We start from the raw sequence: 20,236 nt of genomic DNA, 5'->3' as shown, positions 1-20,236 counted from the left end.
CGGAAGGACCTCGAAGAGTCCTAAACAACCTCCGGGTTCACTCAACTGCCAGGATCCCCCTTTCCCCAGACACGGGACAGCCACGCACAGCTATACGTGGGGGTTTCCCTCCTCCGGCGACCCAACCGTGAGTGCAGGAGGGGGCTACTGCGGCTGCTGCTGGGCGATGGGGGTAGCACTTTTCCGACGCCGGGATGAGTCGAAGATGAACTTTAACTTGCGGAAACGAAACAAAAAGAAATGTTTGTAAAAGCGATCAAAATACACACAGCGTACACAACGAATTAAAATTTAACAACAGACATTGACGTTTCGAAGCCCATGCAGATACCCTCATCGGAATGAAGCAGGAGGCGGTTACCCGGTACTATTTATGTAGCAAGGGGGCGTAGCAGTCTGGTAGTGGTCCGGGGTGCTTGTTCAAAACATTATTTGTTCTTTTGATGAAACAGGATTCAAGTTGTTTGCGCACTTCCCAACGAATTCCACGTGCCAAAATAACAGGGTTGTCTAAATCCACGTGGTGGCCTGTCTCATGGGCATGTTCACACAGTTCGGTGTGGTTATCTCTGCTGTTGTAGATATCAGCGTCCCAGTAAACCATAGATGTACAAGTGACGTCCGGGTAATATCCCAACCTGGATGTTTGGATATCCCAGGGATTTTCGCAGAGAGCCTGTAGACGTCACATGTACATCCAGGAGACTTAATTTGTTCCACGGTTTTCCACATTTGAGGAACGTCCCACAGATGTCACCACAAGATATTTGGGTATCCCAGGGATTATTTCAGAGAGCTTGTAGATGTCACATGTACATCCAGGAGACTTGATTTGTCCACATTTTTCCACATTGCAGAAATGTTGCACAGATGTCACCGCAGGATGTTCCCAGGATGTTGTTTAAATCCCTGCATTGTGTTAATGTTGTACTTGTTTTCATCACCATGATAGCAGCTTCTGCAGAGGCAATGCACTATACTAACCAGCGACATCTCAAGTGTTCTAGTAAGGTATATAATCTTGTTTATTTACGACTAGTATACAATTTATCGCCAAATCTATTGCAGATTGTGGCATTACAAAGTTTACCACGTGCAGCATAGAAAAATATATCACAACACACTACACAAGTGTTTTTATCACAGTTTCACTTGACTAAATTTATGGCAGTGTAATGTTTATCACAGTGCAATGTAACACTTTACTGAACAAGAGCATGTCAAAACTTCTCAGTATCAAAATGCACTACTTTGCGGCATTGCAAAATGTACACAGTACAGCGTAGAAAAGTATATCATGGTACGGTAAAACGAAGTTCTTAACACAATACAGTTTAAGTAAAAGCAAGCACTACAACAAATTCTATCTGTCCATGAGATTGCCACACATGACGACCATTAGGAACGCGGTCCTTCCTATTTACTAAATTTATTAAACTGAAGCACGGCATCCATATGCTTTATTCACAGGCTGTGATAAGCAATTGCCGTTCTTGTCCTTGCCAGAGGCCTTATTTGCTTCTACAACCTATTCCAAAATCAAGACCAGGAAGACCAAGAGAGGCAATAGAAACCTCCAAATGTGTGTGCTTGCGTCACATCACAGTAAATGACTATTATAAAAAAAGGTTTACACACCGACTTAACTGAACAACACAAAGTAATTTACTCAAACATGTAATTTCTGGGGGGACATCATCAGTGTCCGCCAAGAAAGACAGAGTAAGGAATGCCCAGTTGCCTCAGTTAAGGTCAGTGTATACCTCGGGAAGTGGGCTACGGTTAACATTGCATAGGGTCTAATCTTTCTGAATGTTCGGGGACCGCACCTTTGTTCACAAACACTGACACAAACTAAGTTCATTCATGTAGTTGAAGCTGTTACCGGTTGTCCAACAATGATAAAAAAATTTTGTCTCTGACCTTGTCGAGTTTGTGGTTCTCTCTAAATCACGTGCCACAACTGCAACAAGGTCAAAGAAAAAATTGCCTGATTATTGTTGGACAACTAGACACAGTGTGCTTCAGCTACATGAATGCACTTAGTCTGGGTCTCGAACAAAGTGGGGTACCCGCAGATTCCTCGAGTTGTGGCACATTAGGAAAGATAAGGCTGTATGAAATGTTAACCGTGGCCCACTTCACGAGGTATACGCTGACCTCAAATGCGACAACTGGTTGGGCATTCCTCACTCAGTCTTTCTTGGCAGACATTAATGATGTCTCTCGCATGGGATATGAAATGATGACCAAGGGCTTTGCACAGTATCAATCATTATGTTTCTTTGCTTATCTGGTGGGAGAAACAAAAATAAGAAATAAAATACGAAAAAGAAGCAAAAAGGAATGATGAACATAAAAGGATTATGCTAATAATGCCATCAGATATCCTACAACAGCGAGGAAGTCACTGCAGTACGTCTAGCAGTGGCAAAAATACAAAAAGTGCTGTTTGTCTTTCTCAGATTAGCTGCAACTTTGAAACAGCCTCTGAAGGCACTTTAATGCCCGTACTGCAAACAGTGATGACTGTCGTGTTCATTTTAGGGTGCAGCTAGACCAAACAGCATCCATTTTGTAAATGAAAATATACCCTCTAAAATTAATTCAGGTTCATATGTTAATCGTCCAATGATGGAAAAGTCTTCCTTTCTAACAGGTGCCATCTTGCGTAACATCATGGCGAAATGGAACTGTTTTTCTTACATGTTCAGTGCAGCTAAAAAATAATCTGTGCATTATTGCAAGATCTATAAAGCACAGTTCGGATAAAAGCATTGTAACAGTAAAAGCCCTAGAGCCTAGTACACAGGGATTATCAAATAAAAAGGTGAAAGTCCTTTCCACATACCACAACAGTTACATAAAAGCTGTAAAAAGTGGACCAAAGCAGCATAAATTACGTGAGGTAGCAGACTACAGCTAGTTGAGTGGCAAGTGGCTTCTTGGCACGTGGACGGCAAGCACCATGTGGAGAGCAGGCAGTTCCTTTCCTCCCAGAGCGCTAGGGAAAAAAATCAGCTAAAATCAGAGCTAGCAACACACATAAAAATTTTGTGTGTGTATGTCTCCTCATTGCGATCACTGAAATTAAGATGAGGTGGTTTTGTATCAGGGTGCCTACCACATAACACCTTTCAAATTCCCCAACTTTCCTATATATGCTGTGACTTAACAAAGTAAATTCCCTGACCATAGCAAAGGTTTCCCTTTATCGGTAATTGCTATCACATGATTAGGAACAGCTTCCTTCTTAATCGTGAACTAGAGTTCCATGCAACACCTTGGATGATGAAGTAATGCTACTTCCCATGACATGTGCAAGGTACGCATCGGACAGGATTTGACTGCCAGCGGGCGTTGAAAGAAGATACAGTATGGACAACAAACACTGAGCAGATGTAACGATAATTGACAAAACGCTTCGTGTGTTCCAGTCTGACTCCTCTCTGTTCATAAAACATGACATCTGACTGTGCAATAATGTGTTCATCGCACTTGCAATGTAGTTTCTAAAGAAAAAAAAAAGAGTGAATATGCAATCATTTGCCAGAATACTGAGATACAGGAATGAAATAATGTGTGTCTGCACTGCTCCACACAACAAATTTATAATCCAAATGTTCTCTACAATGTTCAACACCGCTTGGTGTAAGCAGAAATCGCATATTGAGAGGAACACAACAACGTCAATCACATTAGGTTAAGTTGAATGGTAGACGGTCAGCGAGAAGCGAAAACGCGCCAAACTGTTGTAGCTAGGCTTGCGAGGCAAAGTTTAAAACCTCAAAAGGCTGAAAGGAAATTGGTCAGAGGCAATTAGTACAAATCACTATCTTCGAAATCATTGTTGATACACAAATTATTTCAAAATAATGATTAACTGCTGGCAATCGTTTTTGCAGCCAATATGCTCCCAAGATGATATAGGATATCATATAGTGCCAATGGAGAAGATGTAGAGTAAGTGGACATTTTCGAATAAGGTGTCCTCAATGCAGTGCACATAGCAGGTGTATTTTTCCTGCCAAAATGAAAGCACATGAAATTTAAGAAGCCGAGTACCTGTTCGGACTTCTAGCGCACAAGTGGGTACTCTTACCAGGGTAACATGGTACTCTTGGAAACTCTTAAGGGTCTAGAGCATTCTAATGTACTTGCTAGGGTACAGTGAACCCTTCATTTATGAACACCAACAGTTCACAGTGAAAATGTTTATAAATTGAGATGTGCAGGAACGAAAAGATCCGAGGAGCGCTATAAACGGTGTAACTTTCCAGAGATGGTTATTTCCAGAAATACTGGGTTATAGCGCTTTGCACATTACCTTCATTTGTGTCTGCTTTATTGAGAAGGGATGTCAACTGCTTCATTTGTCGTTCTCCTCTTCGAAATACACTATAGCATCTACAGAGCAAAACTACTAATCGCAGTAGCACTTTTACATTTTCTTCGCTCGCTATCATCGTCTTTTTCACCCTGATGGTAAGGGCTGAGCGCTTCACTGCTCCAGATATGTCCATTTCGAAGTCTGAACACCAAACAACTGTCTTCGTGCCAATCTGTGGCACCAAGGATGAGTCACGTTTTCTCGTACAACATCCTCCGTTCCATCAACTTTCAAAACAGCCAAGTCTCACCTCGGACACCGCGGACACGTTCCATCTTTCCAAATTCCATCTTTCTGATCTTTTTATGACTGGGCGTAACCTATTCTTAGGTTGTGGTAAAAAGCTTTGTGTTCTCCAATCTGTATCCACAAAACTTGTTAGTGATTCGGAAATGCAAGATTCGTATTATGAGGGGAAATGCATGGCAAATGTTTCGTTCTGCGGCATACTATTCATAGAATGGGGAAATCCATAAATTAAGGGTTCACAAATCAAGGGTCGGCTATGTTCTGGAATACTGCAGCACCTGCTCACATAGAGATAATATAGTAGGATTGCTGCTTGTGTGCCAGACCCAAAGACAGGCAGCTCAGGCAGTTACGTGGTACTCCTTTACATTTCTCAGGCTTTCTTTTTTTTGTGCGGAAAAAATAAACCTGCAAAGGGTACGCACTGAGGGCATGTTATTCAAAAATATTTCAACCACCCTGTCTGACTCGGCATGAAATTGCTCCACTATCACAATGCCAAAGCCGTTGTCCGAGTCTATAAGACGACAGTGTATAATGTTTACTGTGGCTATAAATGTGCTACCTGGCTTCTTCAGCACTTGGCTCTCTTGTTGCGTTCAGGAGCGTGCCGCAGCCATTCCTTGATTACAGCTTCCACCTCGAACTTCGTTACTTTGGCAAATTTTTTCTGTGCATGTAGTGCACCTAAAGAAACAAAAATGTCAGCATGAGCGAACACACAGGTGGATGAGACGGTTTTCCGCAAACTTGTGTTCAGGCCTGGTTGACAATATGTACAAGGTATTTCAATACCTTAATTTAACAACTGATTATAATCAATATGCTTCTTAATTAGGACTATTTGGGAAATCTGCAATGCTGGAATTGTAGGCAGTTCTCTTTTATGTCCATTTCAAGTTTTAGAAATATTGGTACTGATATGTGCTTCAAAATATGCACCTCTGAAATTTCTTCAAAATGACAACGAAACCGTGGTTGAGTGGCTGTGGAAGAATGCAGGAAGCACGCCCACCCTTCGTGTCACGTGGCCATGACCCGCCAGAAATAAGCGCCTTATTGATTGCCGCCCTTAAGATGGTATCAGTCACATGACACTTTTCCTCTGTGTGATGACCACATGACGCAAAAGGTCGACATGCTTCCTGCGCTCTTCCACATCCGCTCGCCTATGGTGTCAGAGTAATCTTGAAGAAATGGACATAAAAGAGAACTGCCTATAATTCTGCTATTTCTGATTTCCTCAAAATTACATGATTAAGGTTGTCATTAATTTTAATAAGCTAGTCAAATTAAGCTGACAAAATACCTCACACAAATTGTCCTCCTGGCCCAAATACACAGATGTGAAAACTGCATCTAGCTATCTTTGCGTAGTGACGCATCGACAGTGTCTGAACCATCACCATCTGCATTCCCCACAAAATCTGACGAGACAGGAGAAAAAATACATCCTGTTGCAAAATACCTTTACTAGGTAAACAAAAGAGACAATATGATTAGAGAGATACGAGAGATGCATAGTATGATGACGTTACATCACTGCACGAAGGCAGTCTCAATTTTTCCTCAGACATGCGATTGAGAAACAAAATAGGGCACACTCAAATACTGTATGAAAAGTTGCAAAAAAGCCACTCCCTAAATATACACATGTTCTCTCAGACAACGGAACAGAAATATATGGCATTTTTAAGCGGGCTACACACACTTTGAATTACGTTTTGTTTAAATGTATATACAAATGTCGGTGCACACTGCTATATAAGCTCCATGTATTAGTTAAGTAGATCTTACTTATTAGCTAGCTAACGAGTCACACTTACGTAAAATCAGGCCCGCGAAGCACAGCTCAAAGAATTTCAGCTTGCCCTTGCGCCCCTCCCAGCTGTACAGTTGTGCCACCTCGTCTGTGAAAATGTGAGAGAGGATCCTTCGTACCACAGACTTCGTGGAGTGTCCACCCAGTAATGTGAGCTCAAGTACCTGCAAATAGTAGAGTGCCTTTTTAGCCCACTGTTCAAAGCAGGATGTGATCAACAAAGCAGAGAGCATGCGCACTCACAGTCTGCTTCTCGCGCTCAGGTGTCAATTGACATTCAAAGCTTTCAACTTCCTCCACGGTGTTAAGTGGCTGCAGTAGGACCAGTTGTGTTTCTGGAAGGGTGGTGCTCGCAGGGACCATACCAGAAACGACATCTCCCAGTTGTTGAATCGCTAAGCGCACTATGCTGAAGTTTTTCAGAACTTGCTTTTGGAACTCTAAAATAGTTTCAGTGCACCTTGGTAAAAATAATTACAATAACAGGGAATAAACATTTACCATGCTGCGGGATTGCTACTTCACGTCGCCTTGGAGAAGTCTTTGTCGCTGGTGAACAGCCTGCACATAACATGGTTTATTGTGTACTAGGCTGGATAATAAGCATTTTAGTACTATTTGCCTCTCCAGCTGGCTGCTCGCCACCTAGCTGACCCCAGCAGAAGCACTCAATGAATGATAGTAACAGCAGACAACAGGGATATCTCGCATTGACCCAAAAGAGCCGCAGCTTCCTTTCGTGTGTGATGGAGTTAACAGAACCGAAACAGCAACAGCACTGCTCAATTCCACACTGCAAAACTACTGTGGAGAAGAACATTCAATGTTGAGAAGGGGAAGACGAAAAAGGTACTATCACAGGAGCGGCGTGAACGAAAACAACAAAGACAGACGACAAGTTATGTTATTTGTACAATTTTTGAAGCATGTCTCATGGAAGAAGGCAGGAAGCAGGCGATTTATTCATCAGCAATCATTCCTTTCTCCGCCATCTTGAGGACAACACGAGTGCCTCTATAGGTAGTTGGAGAGGCAAATAGCACTGCAATGTTACAAAGAGCAAGCTTCCCCCTAGATACAATGGATCCATGGCACCAGATTTATTTATCTTACCTTGAAGGCCCATAGGGTCATAACGTCCCAAGCAGCACAAAGGACCGGGGCGAAGCCGGTCCAGCATCGGGAAAGAATCCTACAAAGTCGGGGGCATACCACCAGCCGATACCGGTCCTTCCTCCAGTTTGCAACACCGGGATGATTAAGGACCGACATCGGCAGCAAGTATTCGGTCCCAGCAGGTCCCCGACGGATCCCCGATAATGCTGGCAGGGGCTCCCCCCATGCATATTTACCCCCCCATGCATATTTTAGCATTAATATGCTTATTTTTAATAATTACAATAATTTCGAGTGTAAACAGTGTGTGTAGAGCCCAACATTTTATTTTCGGAGAGGAAATTGACTGACACAACACTTGTAGCACCTCAATAGACTAAATGACGAGTGGTGCACACTAAGCAGTCTGCCTGCATCACCCAATGCATGCCAATTGTGTCTGAAATGAAAAACAAAAAAAGAGGGGTATACAGAAATATGCAGCCTGTCTGCATAACTACTGTCATTGGCAATGTAGCCTGAAAAGCAAAGGGTGGAAATGGTCTACCGTAATATCCAGCCTGCCTGCGTAACCACTGGCCCTTCAATCGTGTCTCAAAAGGGGGGGGGGGGGGAAACGTACACAGTAAGAGGTGGTCTCTGAAAGGAAACAAAAAAGGTATACAATAGTAGGCAGTCTGCCTAACCACTTGCACTTCGGTAGTGGCCCAGAAAGAAATGAACGGCTTGTAGCATTAATATTAGACGTAACGGTAAAATTGCTGCATGGGGGGAAATGGTATACAGTAATATGCAGCCTGCCTGCGTAACCACTGGCACGTCAACGGTGTCTCAAAAGAAAGAAAAGTATACAGCAAGAGGCGGCCTGCCTGCACAAGTGGTGGTGTCTCGAAGAAAACGAAGTTATGCAGTAATAGGCAGCCTGCCTATCTGCTCATGCTTCAGTACTGCCCAGACACAAAAATGAATGGCATGTAACATTAGACGTAACGGAACAATTGCTGCACGTCAGCACAAAATAGTCTGTGCACGCGGTATGTGGAATGAGCTTTATCAAAAATGGTAAAATGCACAGCGTAGGGATTACGAAACTCAAGAGTTACCAAGAGAAAATTTAAATTATGAAAAAATTACAAAGCCAACGACTGGGAGAAATGCAAGTCCAGGAAAGAGAAAATAGTTCACATCCAGCGCCTTTGGTGCAAATGACTAGCAATTACTACAACGAAAACTGTAAAAAATGACAGCTGACCGGGACTAGAGCTGACAGTCAATGGTGTGCACATATCCGGCGTTCCTTCACAAAAACGTCAATAAGCAAAAAAAAAAAAAAAAAAAAAAAAACATGGCCAAGGAGAAGCATCCCTATTGAAAAAAAAAAGCGACATCAGGTCTGATGTGATCTGGAACACTGTTTTGATGCTAACATCAGAGCTGCTCTGATGCTGATGTTAACACCAGCTGATGTTAGCATTAAGACAGTGTCCCAAATCACATCAGATCTGATGTTAACATCACAGCTGGTCTGATGATGATGTTAACATCAGAGCTGCCCTGGCTGATACTCACATCAGAGCTGTCTTGATGCTGATGTTGACATGAGAGCTGCATTGATGCTGGTTATGGCAATCTTGAAAATGCTGCAGTCTTGGTTTACTGAAATGTCCTGCAAAGAAAGCCCCTCATGCCTGCGGTATATGAGTACCGACAAGAACCCTCATGAAACAGGAGATAGCAGCAACAAATCACTTCACCACAACAATTCACCACTCCGGAGTACGCACCTTTTAACGCATATCCAGTTATCATCAACATACCTGAGCGTTGAACTCACGGGGGCACGAAAATTGGTAATGATCGAACGGTGAACAACAACGCAAAAGAGCACACCTAGGTCCTCATTTCCGGTCCAACTTGTCCTTCTTCCGAAAAAGCACTTCTAAGCGTTGTCATGTCGAGCAAGAGTCCCCACCGCATTTGAACACGGTGCTTGAGTTTCTCTTGCTGGAGGCCGCTGCGTCATACACGCTGAACCTGCAAGAAATATCGTTCCAGAAAATACGATGGCAGGACACCTATATGTAGAGACGTATGACATACCGTCTGCACAAAGCATACAGTCGACTTCTCTTGGCGTTCTATCTCCCTGTCGTTGTGCAGATCCCTGCAAATAGAGTAAAACGGACAATGAGAATGCATGGCGCAGTCGAACATATTACTTCACAGTTATATTAATTACACACCTGAAACGGCAAGAATCCTGAAGGCGAAGAACGATTTGGCTTCACATGCAAGGCAGCGTCTTCACTCTTTGACATGCCAAACGAGACCGACTGGTCTGTTCGCGGTTAGAAGAAACGCTTCCACTTACAGACAGTTGCAATATCAGACGGGTTGCAAGAACGACAGCATCAGGTGAGAACAATACAAAGCCTCTAAAACGTTTTAGACTTGCTGGAACGCTCGCAATTACGCGAACTACACGCGGCGACGAGAAACGACCGTTACAGCAGCAAAAGCGAACCCAACAAGAACAGCGCATGCGCGACAGGCAGCGCTGGGGCGCTGGCTTGTGGCATGGAACAGAGCCATTTATAGGGAGAGTTTGGCCATTCTGTGATCTTTTGCCGCCTCGTGGGTGGAGCCTATTTTGACGTCAGAGTCGTCGTGCCGCCGCCCAAAAAGACTGAATCCAAGCAGAATCCGCTTATCAGCCCTCTGATGCGCGCCATATTGATGCTGTCCGTCAGCTTTGTTGTCGCAATGAATGCAATCTACAGGAATAACCGGCTTATGACCCACAGCCGCCTCTGATAAGGGGGTTTTGCTGTCAAACTGAAAGAGTTCAAGGACGAAGGGCTTTCGAAGGACAATGTACGCACGTGTCTTCTCTCCTTGGATTGTAAACAACGATCAGCATCAATATGGCGTCGGCGACCGGCTGACAACTGCACAAGAATAGAGCACGGCGAGGGAGGTGGCTTAGCCGTGACGTCGCATGACGCGCTTCAAGTTAGGCTCCTCCTAATGGCCAAACTCTCCCTATAAACGGCTCTGGCATGGAAGACAAGCGACGACGCGCGAGCGCGGGCGAGTGAGCCTGTGTTGAAATGGGCATGGAGCCAACATCTCCGCGCAATGGCTTGGCGCATGAAATATGACGACGGGTAGAATCGTACTACCTCTTGAGATTGTGGCCGTTCCAGGATCTTTCGAGAAATGCTGCTGTTTTCATAAGAATCACTGAATGTTTTGTTTGAAGCAAAATTGCAACATGAGATTGGCTAAAGCTAAGGTATTAGTTAGTTATGATTGTGAACAGATTGGCAGTGCACTGACAGTGAGAGATCGATAGGATCAAAAAAAACAACAACAAAACACTCACTGTTTTGCCGACCCTTTCTCCGTAGTGTTCTTTCTTTCTTTCTTTTTTTGTGTTTTTTTTTTTATAATGAAGGAAAGCAAGGTTAAATGCTACATTTTTCTTGACTGTGTGCGATGGTGTACATCACAGGTTCCTCATGTGCCATGAATCTACTTAAAAGCTGCTGATGGTGTCAGGGCATTGTTTCGTGTCCTTAGGGACGTTTATTGAACTGTATAACTGGTTGATTACATTGCTGCGTACAGAGAGAGAGGTACACTTGCGTGCACACTATATATATATTTGTGGAGCGTACAGAGGGCGTCTGAGCAGGGGTGTTATATGATGCGCCCGTGAGGAGTGATGCCATCTGGCTTATACATCTCTAAACATCCTCCCCTTTGAAAGAAATCGCTTGTCTTCTTTAAATAAATGCAACATAACTGCAAGCTTAGTGAAACAGAAAGTCCTTGAAACGGCGGGGCGGTCTTCGATCTCTTGTAGGCCGGTGCTGATCCTCCTCTTGTATTGTTGGAGGGGTGTTGCAAGCGTTGTCTTCTGTGTCCAGCAGGTCATTGTGGTCCAACAGGGGTTGGTTCGGTCGACTGCATCTTTGAGAGATGGATATTGGTTCATTGTGCTTCTTCTCGTGGTGAGGGACTTCACGTAGCTGTACGCGATTGCGTCTGAGAAGTTGGCCCTCGCTGCGAACTTCGTATGAACGTGGTCCACATTTTCTCGTTATTGTCCCGAGCTTCCATTTGCTCGTGCTTGCCACTGGTTGTACTCGTACAGTCTGTCCTGGTTGTAGCTCACTGAGCTGCTTCGCACTTTTGTTGTAGTAAGTGGCACTTCGTCTTTGTTGTGCTTGCTTTGCTATTTGTGGTGTCCCATATCTCGGCTGCAAGAGGACCTCCGTTGTAGGTAGTGTGGTTCGCGTTCTGCGCCCTAGAAATGCTTGTGCGGGCGACATTTGTGTTCCTTGCTGGGGTGTGTTCCTGTAGTCAAGGAAAGCTAGCTGTGGTTCTCGCCCACTCTCGAGTGCTTTCGTTATTAGTTTCTTCGCCGTTTTCACTGCAGACTCCACCATGCCGTTTGATTGCGGGTAGTGTGGGCTGCTCGTGTGATGCCTAAAGTCCCATTCATTCGCGAACTGGGCGAACTGCTGGCTGGCAAATTGGGGTCCATTATCCGTGAACACTTTTAGCGGAATGCCATATCTGCCGAAGTGAGCTTTCAGCCTTCTGATAACTGCGTCACTCGTTGATTGCTTGTAGAGGCTTGTGGTCAGTAATGACGGTTGTCTTTCTTCCATAAGTGTATTGGTGAAACCTCTGCAGGGCGAATTTGATTGCGAGCATCTCCTTCTCAATCTGAGCATATCTGGTCTCTGGTTGGCTTAGAGCTCTGCTTGCAAATTCCAATGGATGTCCTTCCTGTAGCAGGACTGCGCCTAGTCCGTCTTTGCTGGCGTCGCATTGTATAGTCAACTCCTTTTTATTGTCGTAGTATGCAAGCACTGGGGTTTGCGTAACCATGCTCTTGACCTTGTTGAAGGCTGCATCTTGCTCAGCTCCCCATATCCATGGCGTATCTTTCATGGTTAGTCTCCTCAACGGTTCTAGTTCGCTGGACAGACGTGGCATATAGCGCGAAAGATAGTTAGCCATGCCGCAGAATCGTTGCACTCCTTGCACATCTTGGGGTGGTAGCATCCCTGTAATTGTCTTCACCTTGTCTGTGTCTACTGCAAGACCTTCCTTTGTAAGTCTGTGTCCCAAAAAGAGAGTTTCTGCCCTGTTAAGCTCACATTTCCTTTTGTTGAGTTTGATGCCCTCTTGACGGCATCGATTTAGCAGCTTCTCAACCTTATTATCGTGGTCTTCTTGCGCTTGTCCTTGAGTGGAACCTACGCCGTAGACTAGAATGTCGTCGGCCACACAGACTACACCAGGCATATCCTGTAGTGCCATTTGAAGACGCTTCTGAAATATTTCGCTGCTGACCTTCAACCCGAATGGCAGTCTGAGCCATCTCTTTCTTCCAAATGGCGTTTGAAAAGTTGTCAGCAAACTTGATTCTTCGTCGAGTTCGCAGTGCCAGTATCCGTTTATGAGATCAAACCTGGAGAATACTTTTGCCTCTGCAAGATCTGCCAAGAGGTCATCAAGCACTGGCAGATGATGAACCTCTCTTTGCAATGCTTTGTTTAAGGCTTGTGGATCTATGCAGATGCGCATTTCTCCCGACTTCTTTTCTGCAATGACCATTCTGTTCACCCACGGGGTCGGCTCATCTACAGAGGTGATTACACCGTTAGCTTCGAGTTTGTCAAGTAGCTTTTTGACTTCAGCCTTAATGTTCACCGGCACTCTGCTGGTGGTGCATAGTTGTGGTTGTACAGTTGGGTCCACGGTCAGATGTACCTTTCCTGACAAATGTCCAAGTTCTTCATTAAACACATCGTTGTGCTTGTCAAAGATAGCTGTCTCCTCATATACTTGTGACACGAGGTCATAGTTAAAAGTGAGAAGACCCATTTTTTCGGACACATCCTTGCCGAGTAGAGGTGTGTAATCTTCTTTTACCACAACAAATTCAACGAGAGAGCGAGTCTTTCGTTGCTTTACATTCCTTATCCAGAGTTGGCAGGTCCCGACTGGTGTAACCGTACTCCTATTCCAAGCTCTCAGAGCTGTTGTTGTTGGGCTCAGCTTCCTGCCTTCAACGAACTTAGCAGGAATCACGTTCAAGGTTGCTCCGCTGTCTACCTGGAATTTCACTGCGCTGCCATCTTCAAGTAGCATAGTTGCGAATATTCGTTTCTTGTCATTATTTGTGGATACGTGAAGCACTTCCTCTTCAGAACTAATGGGACTGTCTTCTTGCAAACCGTGAACTTTGCCCGCTTTGCATACTTTTGCAAAATGATTCTTTTTACCGCACTTTGCACAATTTTTAGTCCAAGCTGGGCATTCACTTCTCAGCCGCTTATGTCGTCCCCCACAATAGCGACAGTTCTGCACTTCCTTCTTGTTTTCGTTGCTACCTGTCTGAGTTGGCTTCGTTTTGGAACGCTGTTCTTTGCATCGTATGGCGTTAATGACACTCTCGGTTCGTTTCGCAGGTGAGTTGTCTTGGAATGCCTTCAGTTGCTTTGCCGCTGACTCATGTGCAAGACATATTTTAACTACGTTGTCAAGGGTTGGATCCACGTGCTTTAAAATGTCTGTTCGTAGAGCGTTACTTTCAACCCCGAAGACAACTTGGTCTCGTATCATTTTGTCAGTTTGTGCTTGAAAATTACATGCTTTGGCACGCAGCTTCAAGTCCGTTAAGAACGTATCAAAGGCCTCATCAGTGCCCTGAACTCGGCAGCGAAAGGAGTACCGTGCTTGGATTTCGTTTTCCTTAGGTGCAAAATACTTGTCAAGCTTCTCTATAACCGTGTTCCACACTAAATCTGGCTCTGGTGTTACCTCGGTTGCCTCTCCGAAGTCAAGCGTGTTATAGACATCAATGAGAGCTGTGCCTCCAAGCGATAAGAATAAGGCAACCTTCTCTGCATCCGATTTTTTACTGCCTCCTGTTGCTAGTAAGTATAGTTTGAAGCGTTGTTTGAAAGACTTCCATTCTGTGGCGATGTCACCTTTAAAGCACATTCCTTGCGGCGTTTCAACTTTGGCCATCGCCATTCCGAAACTATATGACAGGCCTACCTTGCTGGGCGGGCGCGCGAGATCAAAGGCGTCTTCAAAACGTCGTGCTCACGATCGGCACTCAAACTTCTGTTCTGTCGGAAAGCCGCTGTTGGTACACCTTGCTAGATGAGGTGATGCAGATGACATCCCACTTCTGACACCATGTTTCGTGTCCTTAGGGACGTTTATTGAACTGTATAAATGGTTGATTACATTGCTGCGTACAGAGAGAGAGGTACACTTGCGTGCACACTATATATATATTTGTGGAGCGTACAGAGGGCGTCTGAGCAGGGGTGTTATATGATGCGCCCGTGAGGAGTGATGCCATCTGGCTTATACATCTCTAAACAGGCATCACACTTATAACAGTGACCAGAATGCGGCAGGAGTACTTTTGAGGCACTCTGGCCACGTTGACCACAAAACGGCGTTCCATACTCCCTCCGAACCAAACTTTGCAAAACTTGTAGCACAGAAACATTAACAACACACACGCCGGCCATTTGCACCCAGCAATGACAACCAAAACAAAGATGATGGCGATGGCAGTCGCGGTAGCCCAAATGCAGGGAGCTCCAGCGTAGTCTTTGCGGGTTTCCGTGCAGCGGTTTTCGTCCGATCAGTTCGACTTGCTAAAGCCATCTTCGTTTCGTTTCACGTGAGTTTTTCGTTTCGGGGGATTCGGTCATTCCGTTCGGGCGTGGCCGACTCTTCCCGAGTAGCTTGTACTTGCCTGCTTTGCAGTGAGGCTCCATTAATACTTCTGTTCAGGGTGCTGCGTGTGCATGTTTTCTGTCATACAACACAACAGAACACATGAAGTGAACTGCAGCCCAACGTTTGAAAGAATTACCTCATACCAGACAGCCAAATTCCTTCCTGAAGGGATGCTTCACTGTCTCGTACAGCTTGGGACAAAAGTTTCTGAAACACGGGTGTTTTGTATTTCACTTCTCCACGCCTCCCCTGCGGCCTAAGGGGAACACTTGCTGAACAGAATCCTTGAGCAGATTTTTCCCAAGGATTCTGTTCAACAAGCATTCCCCAAAGGTGGCTGGGAGAAGTCCAATACAGAATACCCGTGTTTCAGAAACTTTGTCTCAAGCTGTACCATCCGATCACGTGTTACCGAATCTGCATAAACATCCGGAGACGAGCGGGAAGAAATACTTAGCCAGTACACCACAGCAGATCGGGACGTTAACGGGGATCCATCGGGAAAATATCCTGGCGGGGACGCAAACGGGAATCTATCGGGAAAGAATTCTGACCGGGACACGAACGGGGATCTATCGGGAAATAATTTGATGTAGTTTCCCTCTCTCTCAATTCTTCCCCCTCACATAGTTGGGAAGCAGTCGGGTTCGTGACGGCGATATCGGCCACCTCAAACCCATCATCCCCGTTACGTTCCCAGCCGAATCCCAGTCCTTTGTGCTGCTTGGGGTAAGTGCCCAGTACACAAAAGGCAAAACATGCCCAGTATCTAACAACTAGCTAATGAGAGAAAATGCTGAAGCACGGATCATTAACTATGGTAATTACGAAGAAAGGTAAATACCAGAAAAGGCATGTAAGCTCTTGAAAGGCACACAAATAACATACAGTAGCAATCTATCATGACAACACATCATCACATGGAATAAGAAGCCTTATATTGTACGAAATCGGACATTGTGATCACAAAAGATGGTAAGCACTCTACTCCAGCAGGACACACAGTATAGTGCCCCTCAGGACACACAACACCATACAAGTGCAGAACACAGACTAGAGGGTGTGAAGGAAAAACCAGGTTTAAGCTCATGAAAGGAACTTCAGAAAATACCCCTTATGGAAAAAGCATTCTCTGGCTACTTTACAATGAACTTCAGGTGGGGGAATATTTGCATTATCTTTTTGCACTGTCAAGCTGGCAAATGTAGAATAATTCAATGTTATGTGATATGTAATTATCTGAAAACCTAGGGGTAGACGCAGCTTAATGTTGATAATGACAACACCATTACCTTGAGCTCCGTGTTGTGATGCGCTGAGTGTCACGGCCATGTCATCCAGGAATGTGTCGTCTGTGGTACAAAAGATAGATACTGTGTCGCTCATACAAGACATGCAACATTGTTTTGAAATAACTAAAAAGGTGAATAACCCCAATAGTTGCATTCCATGCAAGATCTCAGTGAAACTACATTTGTTAGAGCAACTTGAAAAACACCTATTTCAGAGGCGGTGTCCTCTGCAACAGGTTCAGGGTCTGCTGTACCTGCAACAACAAAAAAAAAAAAATTATGCATGCTCTCAATAAAAGTCAGGCTTGCAAATATGAGTTGGGGACAACATTCTGTATACGTACCACGCAAGTGAGTGTCCAGAGCCACGCCGTCCTTTCTTGTTCCCGAAGTGGCTGGACCTGCATTCCGTCAGTTATGCATATGAGACCACAGTTTTGCATGCATTTTGCAGGGCATGCCAGGCATTCCTAGAATCACTGTTTAGTTTCCTACAAACTCATTGGTACAAGTTTTAAGATGCATGAAAATGCATAATCTGCGGTATAGTGCATGTTTAATTTCGAAGTGGGTGTCCCTGTATAAGTGTCTCTGTGATAGCTTTCAAACAACAGTTCAGGGAGGCGATATTGGCTGATTGTCGAGATACTTCATGTGTCAAGATAAGTAGTCGAAACGTGCCTGTTGGACAGAGTTATACACAGTACTCCCCACGTATCCCATACATGTGTTCCGATTATTTCTCTCAGCGCATCAAGTTATCTCTATACTGAACAAACTTTGCCTCCCTGGTCTGTAAGTGGAGTCTGCAAAGCAGTGCTGAATAGTCCTAGCAGGTGTCATTAGAATCTTCCTTATCAAGCATACTGCCACAACGATGTGTAAGGGTGAAGAATGCCAAGGGTGATGAGGAGGAAATCTTTCATGTGTCGCATGCCAAACACCCCCAGTGTCAATACCTGAGAATATTGAGCACTACGTGTTTTCTAGTTTTAAGATCTGCATGTCGAAGCAAAGTAATATCTTGAAATTGAAGCTCAATATCTCACGTTTTTTAATGGTTTATATATATTTACACACACGAGTTGGCTATATTTAGTGCATATAAATCTGTGATCTGCTCATAATGTTAACCTCACAATGTCAGTAAAAGTGCATAGCAATAAACCTGTAAAGGCAGGCATGTCATCAGAAAGTGCAGAAGCGGGTGAAGACCTCAGTGAAGCAGAGCCTATATGAAAAAAAGAAAAGAAAAGAAGAAAAGAATTCACTATGTTTTAAGACGAAAGTTCATGTGCTGGGTACTCTCCTCCTTTACCAATTAGTGCAAAGCCAGTTTAATTTTACATTTCATTTTCTACTTACCACTAGTGTTGTCAATTTGGACTTTTTGGTGCCCTAGTTTTTGTTTGTCTGTGGGATGCTTTGAAGGTGCCTTTCCTGAAGCATAAAAATAAACACTGCCACTACCGAGCACTTTTACAGCGAAATGAGGGAAATTAGCAAGGAAAAAGATATTGAAAAATCACAACGTACGTTTTCTTACGAAGCTTTGAGGAATCGGTGGGAAGTCATCCTCCTCCTCCTCACTCTCAAAAACTTTGGCACGCCTTATCCTCTTAGGAGGCAGCTCGGCTGTGTTGTTGAGGTCTGATGTGTACTCTGACAATGGCAGCATTTCCCTTGCGTCTTTGTAGCACTCTGCAAAAATGTGAACAAAATAGTGAAGGCCACGTCTTGCTTTGAAAAACTTCTTCGTATGAAACTGTAAATTCAAATAGCTCTTACTGAACACTCCTTTGACAACCACTTCCATCTATTCATACTCGCTGCCAGGAAGACTCCCTTTTTTTATGAGTTTCTCAACTCTGTGGCACGGCAAGTTTGGCCACTTGCAGTTCTTCCCAGACAACCATGAGCAAGGCACAACTTCAACTTCGTTGTGCATTGTAAAGTGGACAATAGGATAAGGCACCTGCATAATTGACAGTATACAGGACAAAAGAGTAAAGTAGTGGACAAACTCAAAAGCACTTTGCAAAAACAAAGTGAGATGATTGCAGATGCAGGACTGATACGTGATGTGTATGACCACAAATGTATTGAAATGAGCCATACTTGTAGCATGCCTTGATCTGCTTCGTAACGAGATCCAAGTAGTTAATGACACGGCACATCGCAATCTGTTCCACAAGGTCCAGCCACAGAACGTAGTTTTATAGCCAGTGCTTGTTCTTACCCAATGCAGGACTGGTCTGTTGCGGAGCTACCCTAATTTTTATTTTCAACCTTTTTGAGTTTGGGTTTAACGTAACTTGTTTACCTTGTACTTGCTTAACTTTAACCTGTTTTGCACATGGTGGTTTAAAGGGGTCGGGACACTGTCATAGATGTGGTTCATTACATCAGAGGCGCTGTAATGCACGCCAGAATACAGAAGGAAAAGAATTATTCTTCTACATGTCAGCTACAAGCCCTCGAACACACGGCCGAGCAAAGCGCAGAAGTCAGAGAGCTCAGAGTTGTGTCCATTCCTATTGGCAGCAATAAGCATGTGACAGCCACATGAGTTTCAGTATTCGCGGTGCCAATTTTTTCAGCTTCTGTTACTCTTTACGGCATGAAATTTTCAACGCATGTTCACACTTGTGGAAAGAACCGTTTTTTACGTTTATCTGGTCTAACGTGAGATGACCTGTCTCAACCCCTTGAAGGAATAGTTGTATCAAGTTGTGTGCCACATGGCTTGAAACACCATCAGCGTAGTGAATTAACTGTAGGGGACACAATTAGCTCCCTGCATACAGCATGCAGACCATTCTCTAACCTGCACTGAGAGCATCTGATATGGTTTTATTCTGGTTCTCTGCTTTCAGTACGCACAACCATTCACAAGCACTGTGTATAAAAGTATACTGCGTCGAGAGGTATACATGGTGGAAATTAACGCTGCAACTACCAAATGCTTACTGCAGGTGTATAAGAGGCATGACTACCATATCGTGGCCAAATGGGAGGCAGACAACTTTTTGAACGTTTACGAGGGGCCATGTGCTCAGTTGTATCTCCTTAGAAACTACGTGGATTCCAATTAGGGACGACGGAAATGGCTTCCTGTACAAGTCACGAACACAGCTCAGTTTGCAACCAATCACGCAAGGTTCACCAGATGATCGCAATGTTGCAAAGTTTTTAATGGCAACCATATCGCCGTTTACGATGCAGTAACTGTCAGGTCCTTTAGTCGTCAATACAAAATGCTGTGTTCTCATAGTGTCATACTGGGGCTGAATTGCCAATTCGGTAAGGGGACCTCGATTGTGCAGATTGCCAAGGCCAAGCCCTTGCATTTGGTGAACAGTGTCTCTGCGGATGAGCCTTTGCTCACTGTAGCGGTTATAGAGCTGGACCAAGCTAGCCCCTGGTTTCTTCAGCTGCCGTTTCAGAGCTTTCATATTGTTCTCGAAGGGAAAGGCACTGAAGGAATCCAGGGGACCTAGACTCTTCACGTCATCTGCCAAATGCAGAAGGCAATGTACATTGTATGAAACTAAATGGTAACCATATACCTCGGCAAATGTG

At 44.4% G+C, this 20,236-nt stretch overlaps 2 protein-coding genes and 2 long non-coding RNA genes across 4 annotated transcripts; all 4 read right to left on the bottom strand.

Moving 5' to 3' along the window:
* Nucleotides 1-2,552: 2,552 nt before the first annotated feature.
* On the bottom strand, nucleotides 2,553-6,686 carry LOC135387021 (uncharacterized). The gene is made up of 3 exons (XR_010420790.1): nucleotides 6,466-6,686; nucleotides 5,205-5,326; nucleotides 2,553-3,004 (listed from the first exon to the last, which is right to left on the bottom strand). It is a non-coding gene; the product is annotated as an uncharacterized LOC135387021 (long non-coding RNA).
* A 2,646-nt stretch (nucleotides 6,687-9,332) lies between these two features.
* On the bottom strand, nucleotides 9,333-9,883 carry LOC135387020 (uncharacterized). The gene is made up of 3 exons (XR_010420789.1): nucleotides 9,821-9,883; nucleotides 9,678-9,741; nucleotides 9,333-9,611 (listed from the first exon to the last, which is right to left on the bottom strand). It is a non-coding gene; the product is annotated as an uncharacterized LOC135387020 (long non-coding RNA).
* A 1,509-nt stretch (nucleotides 9,884-11,392) lies between these two features.
* On the bottom strand, nucleotides 11,393-12,031 carry LOC135389439 (uncharacterized). Its single transcript, XM_064619487.1, has one exon. It carries the CDS (start codon nucleotides 12,029-12,031, stop codon nucleotides 11,393-11,395), a length of 639 nt encoding a protein of 212 aa, XP_064475557.1.
* A 166-nt stretch (nucleotides 12,032-12,197) lies between these two features.
* LOC135389438 (uncharacterized protein K02A2.6-like) lies at nucleotides 12,198-14,636 on the bottom strand. Its single transcript, XM_064619486.1, has one exon. It carries the CDS (start codon nucleotides 14,634-14,636, stop codon nucleotides 12,198-12,200), a length of 2,439 nt encoding a protein of 812 aa, XP_064475556.1.
* Between the last annotated feature and the right edge of the window lie 5,600 nt (nucleotides 14,637-20,236).

Source organism: Ornithodoros turicata, chromosome 3 (assembly GCF_037126465.1).
Source record: "Ornithodoros turicata isolate Travis chromosome 3, ASM3712646v1, whole genome shotgun sequence".
Taxonomy (NCBI): domain Eukaryota; kingdom Metazoa; phylum Arthropoda; class Arachnida; order Ixodida; family Argasidae; genus Ornithodoros; species Ornithodoros turicata.
Note: the sequence above shows the minus strand (reverse complement) of the source record. Positions and strands in the feature narration are given on the sequence as shown.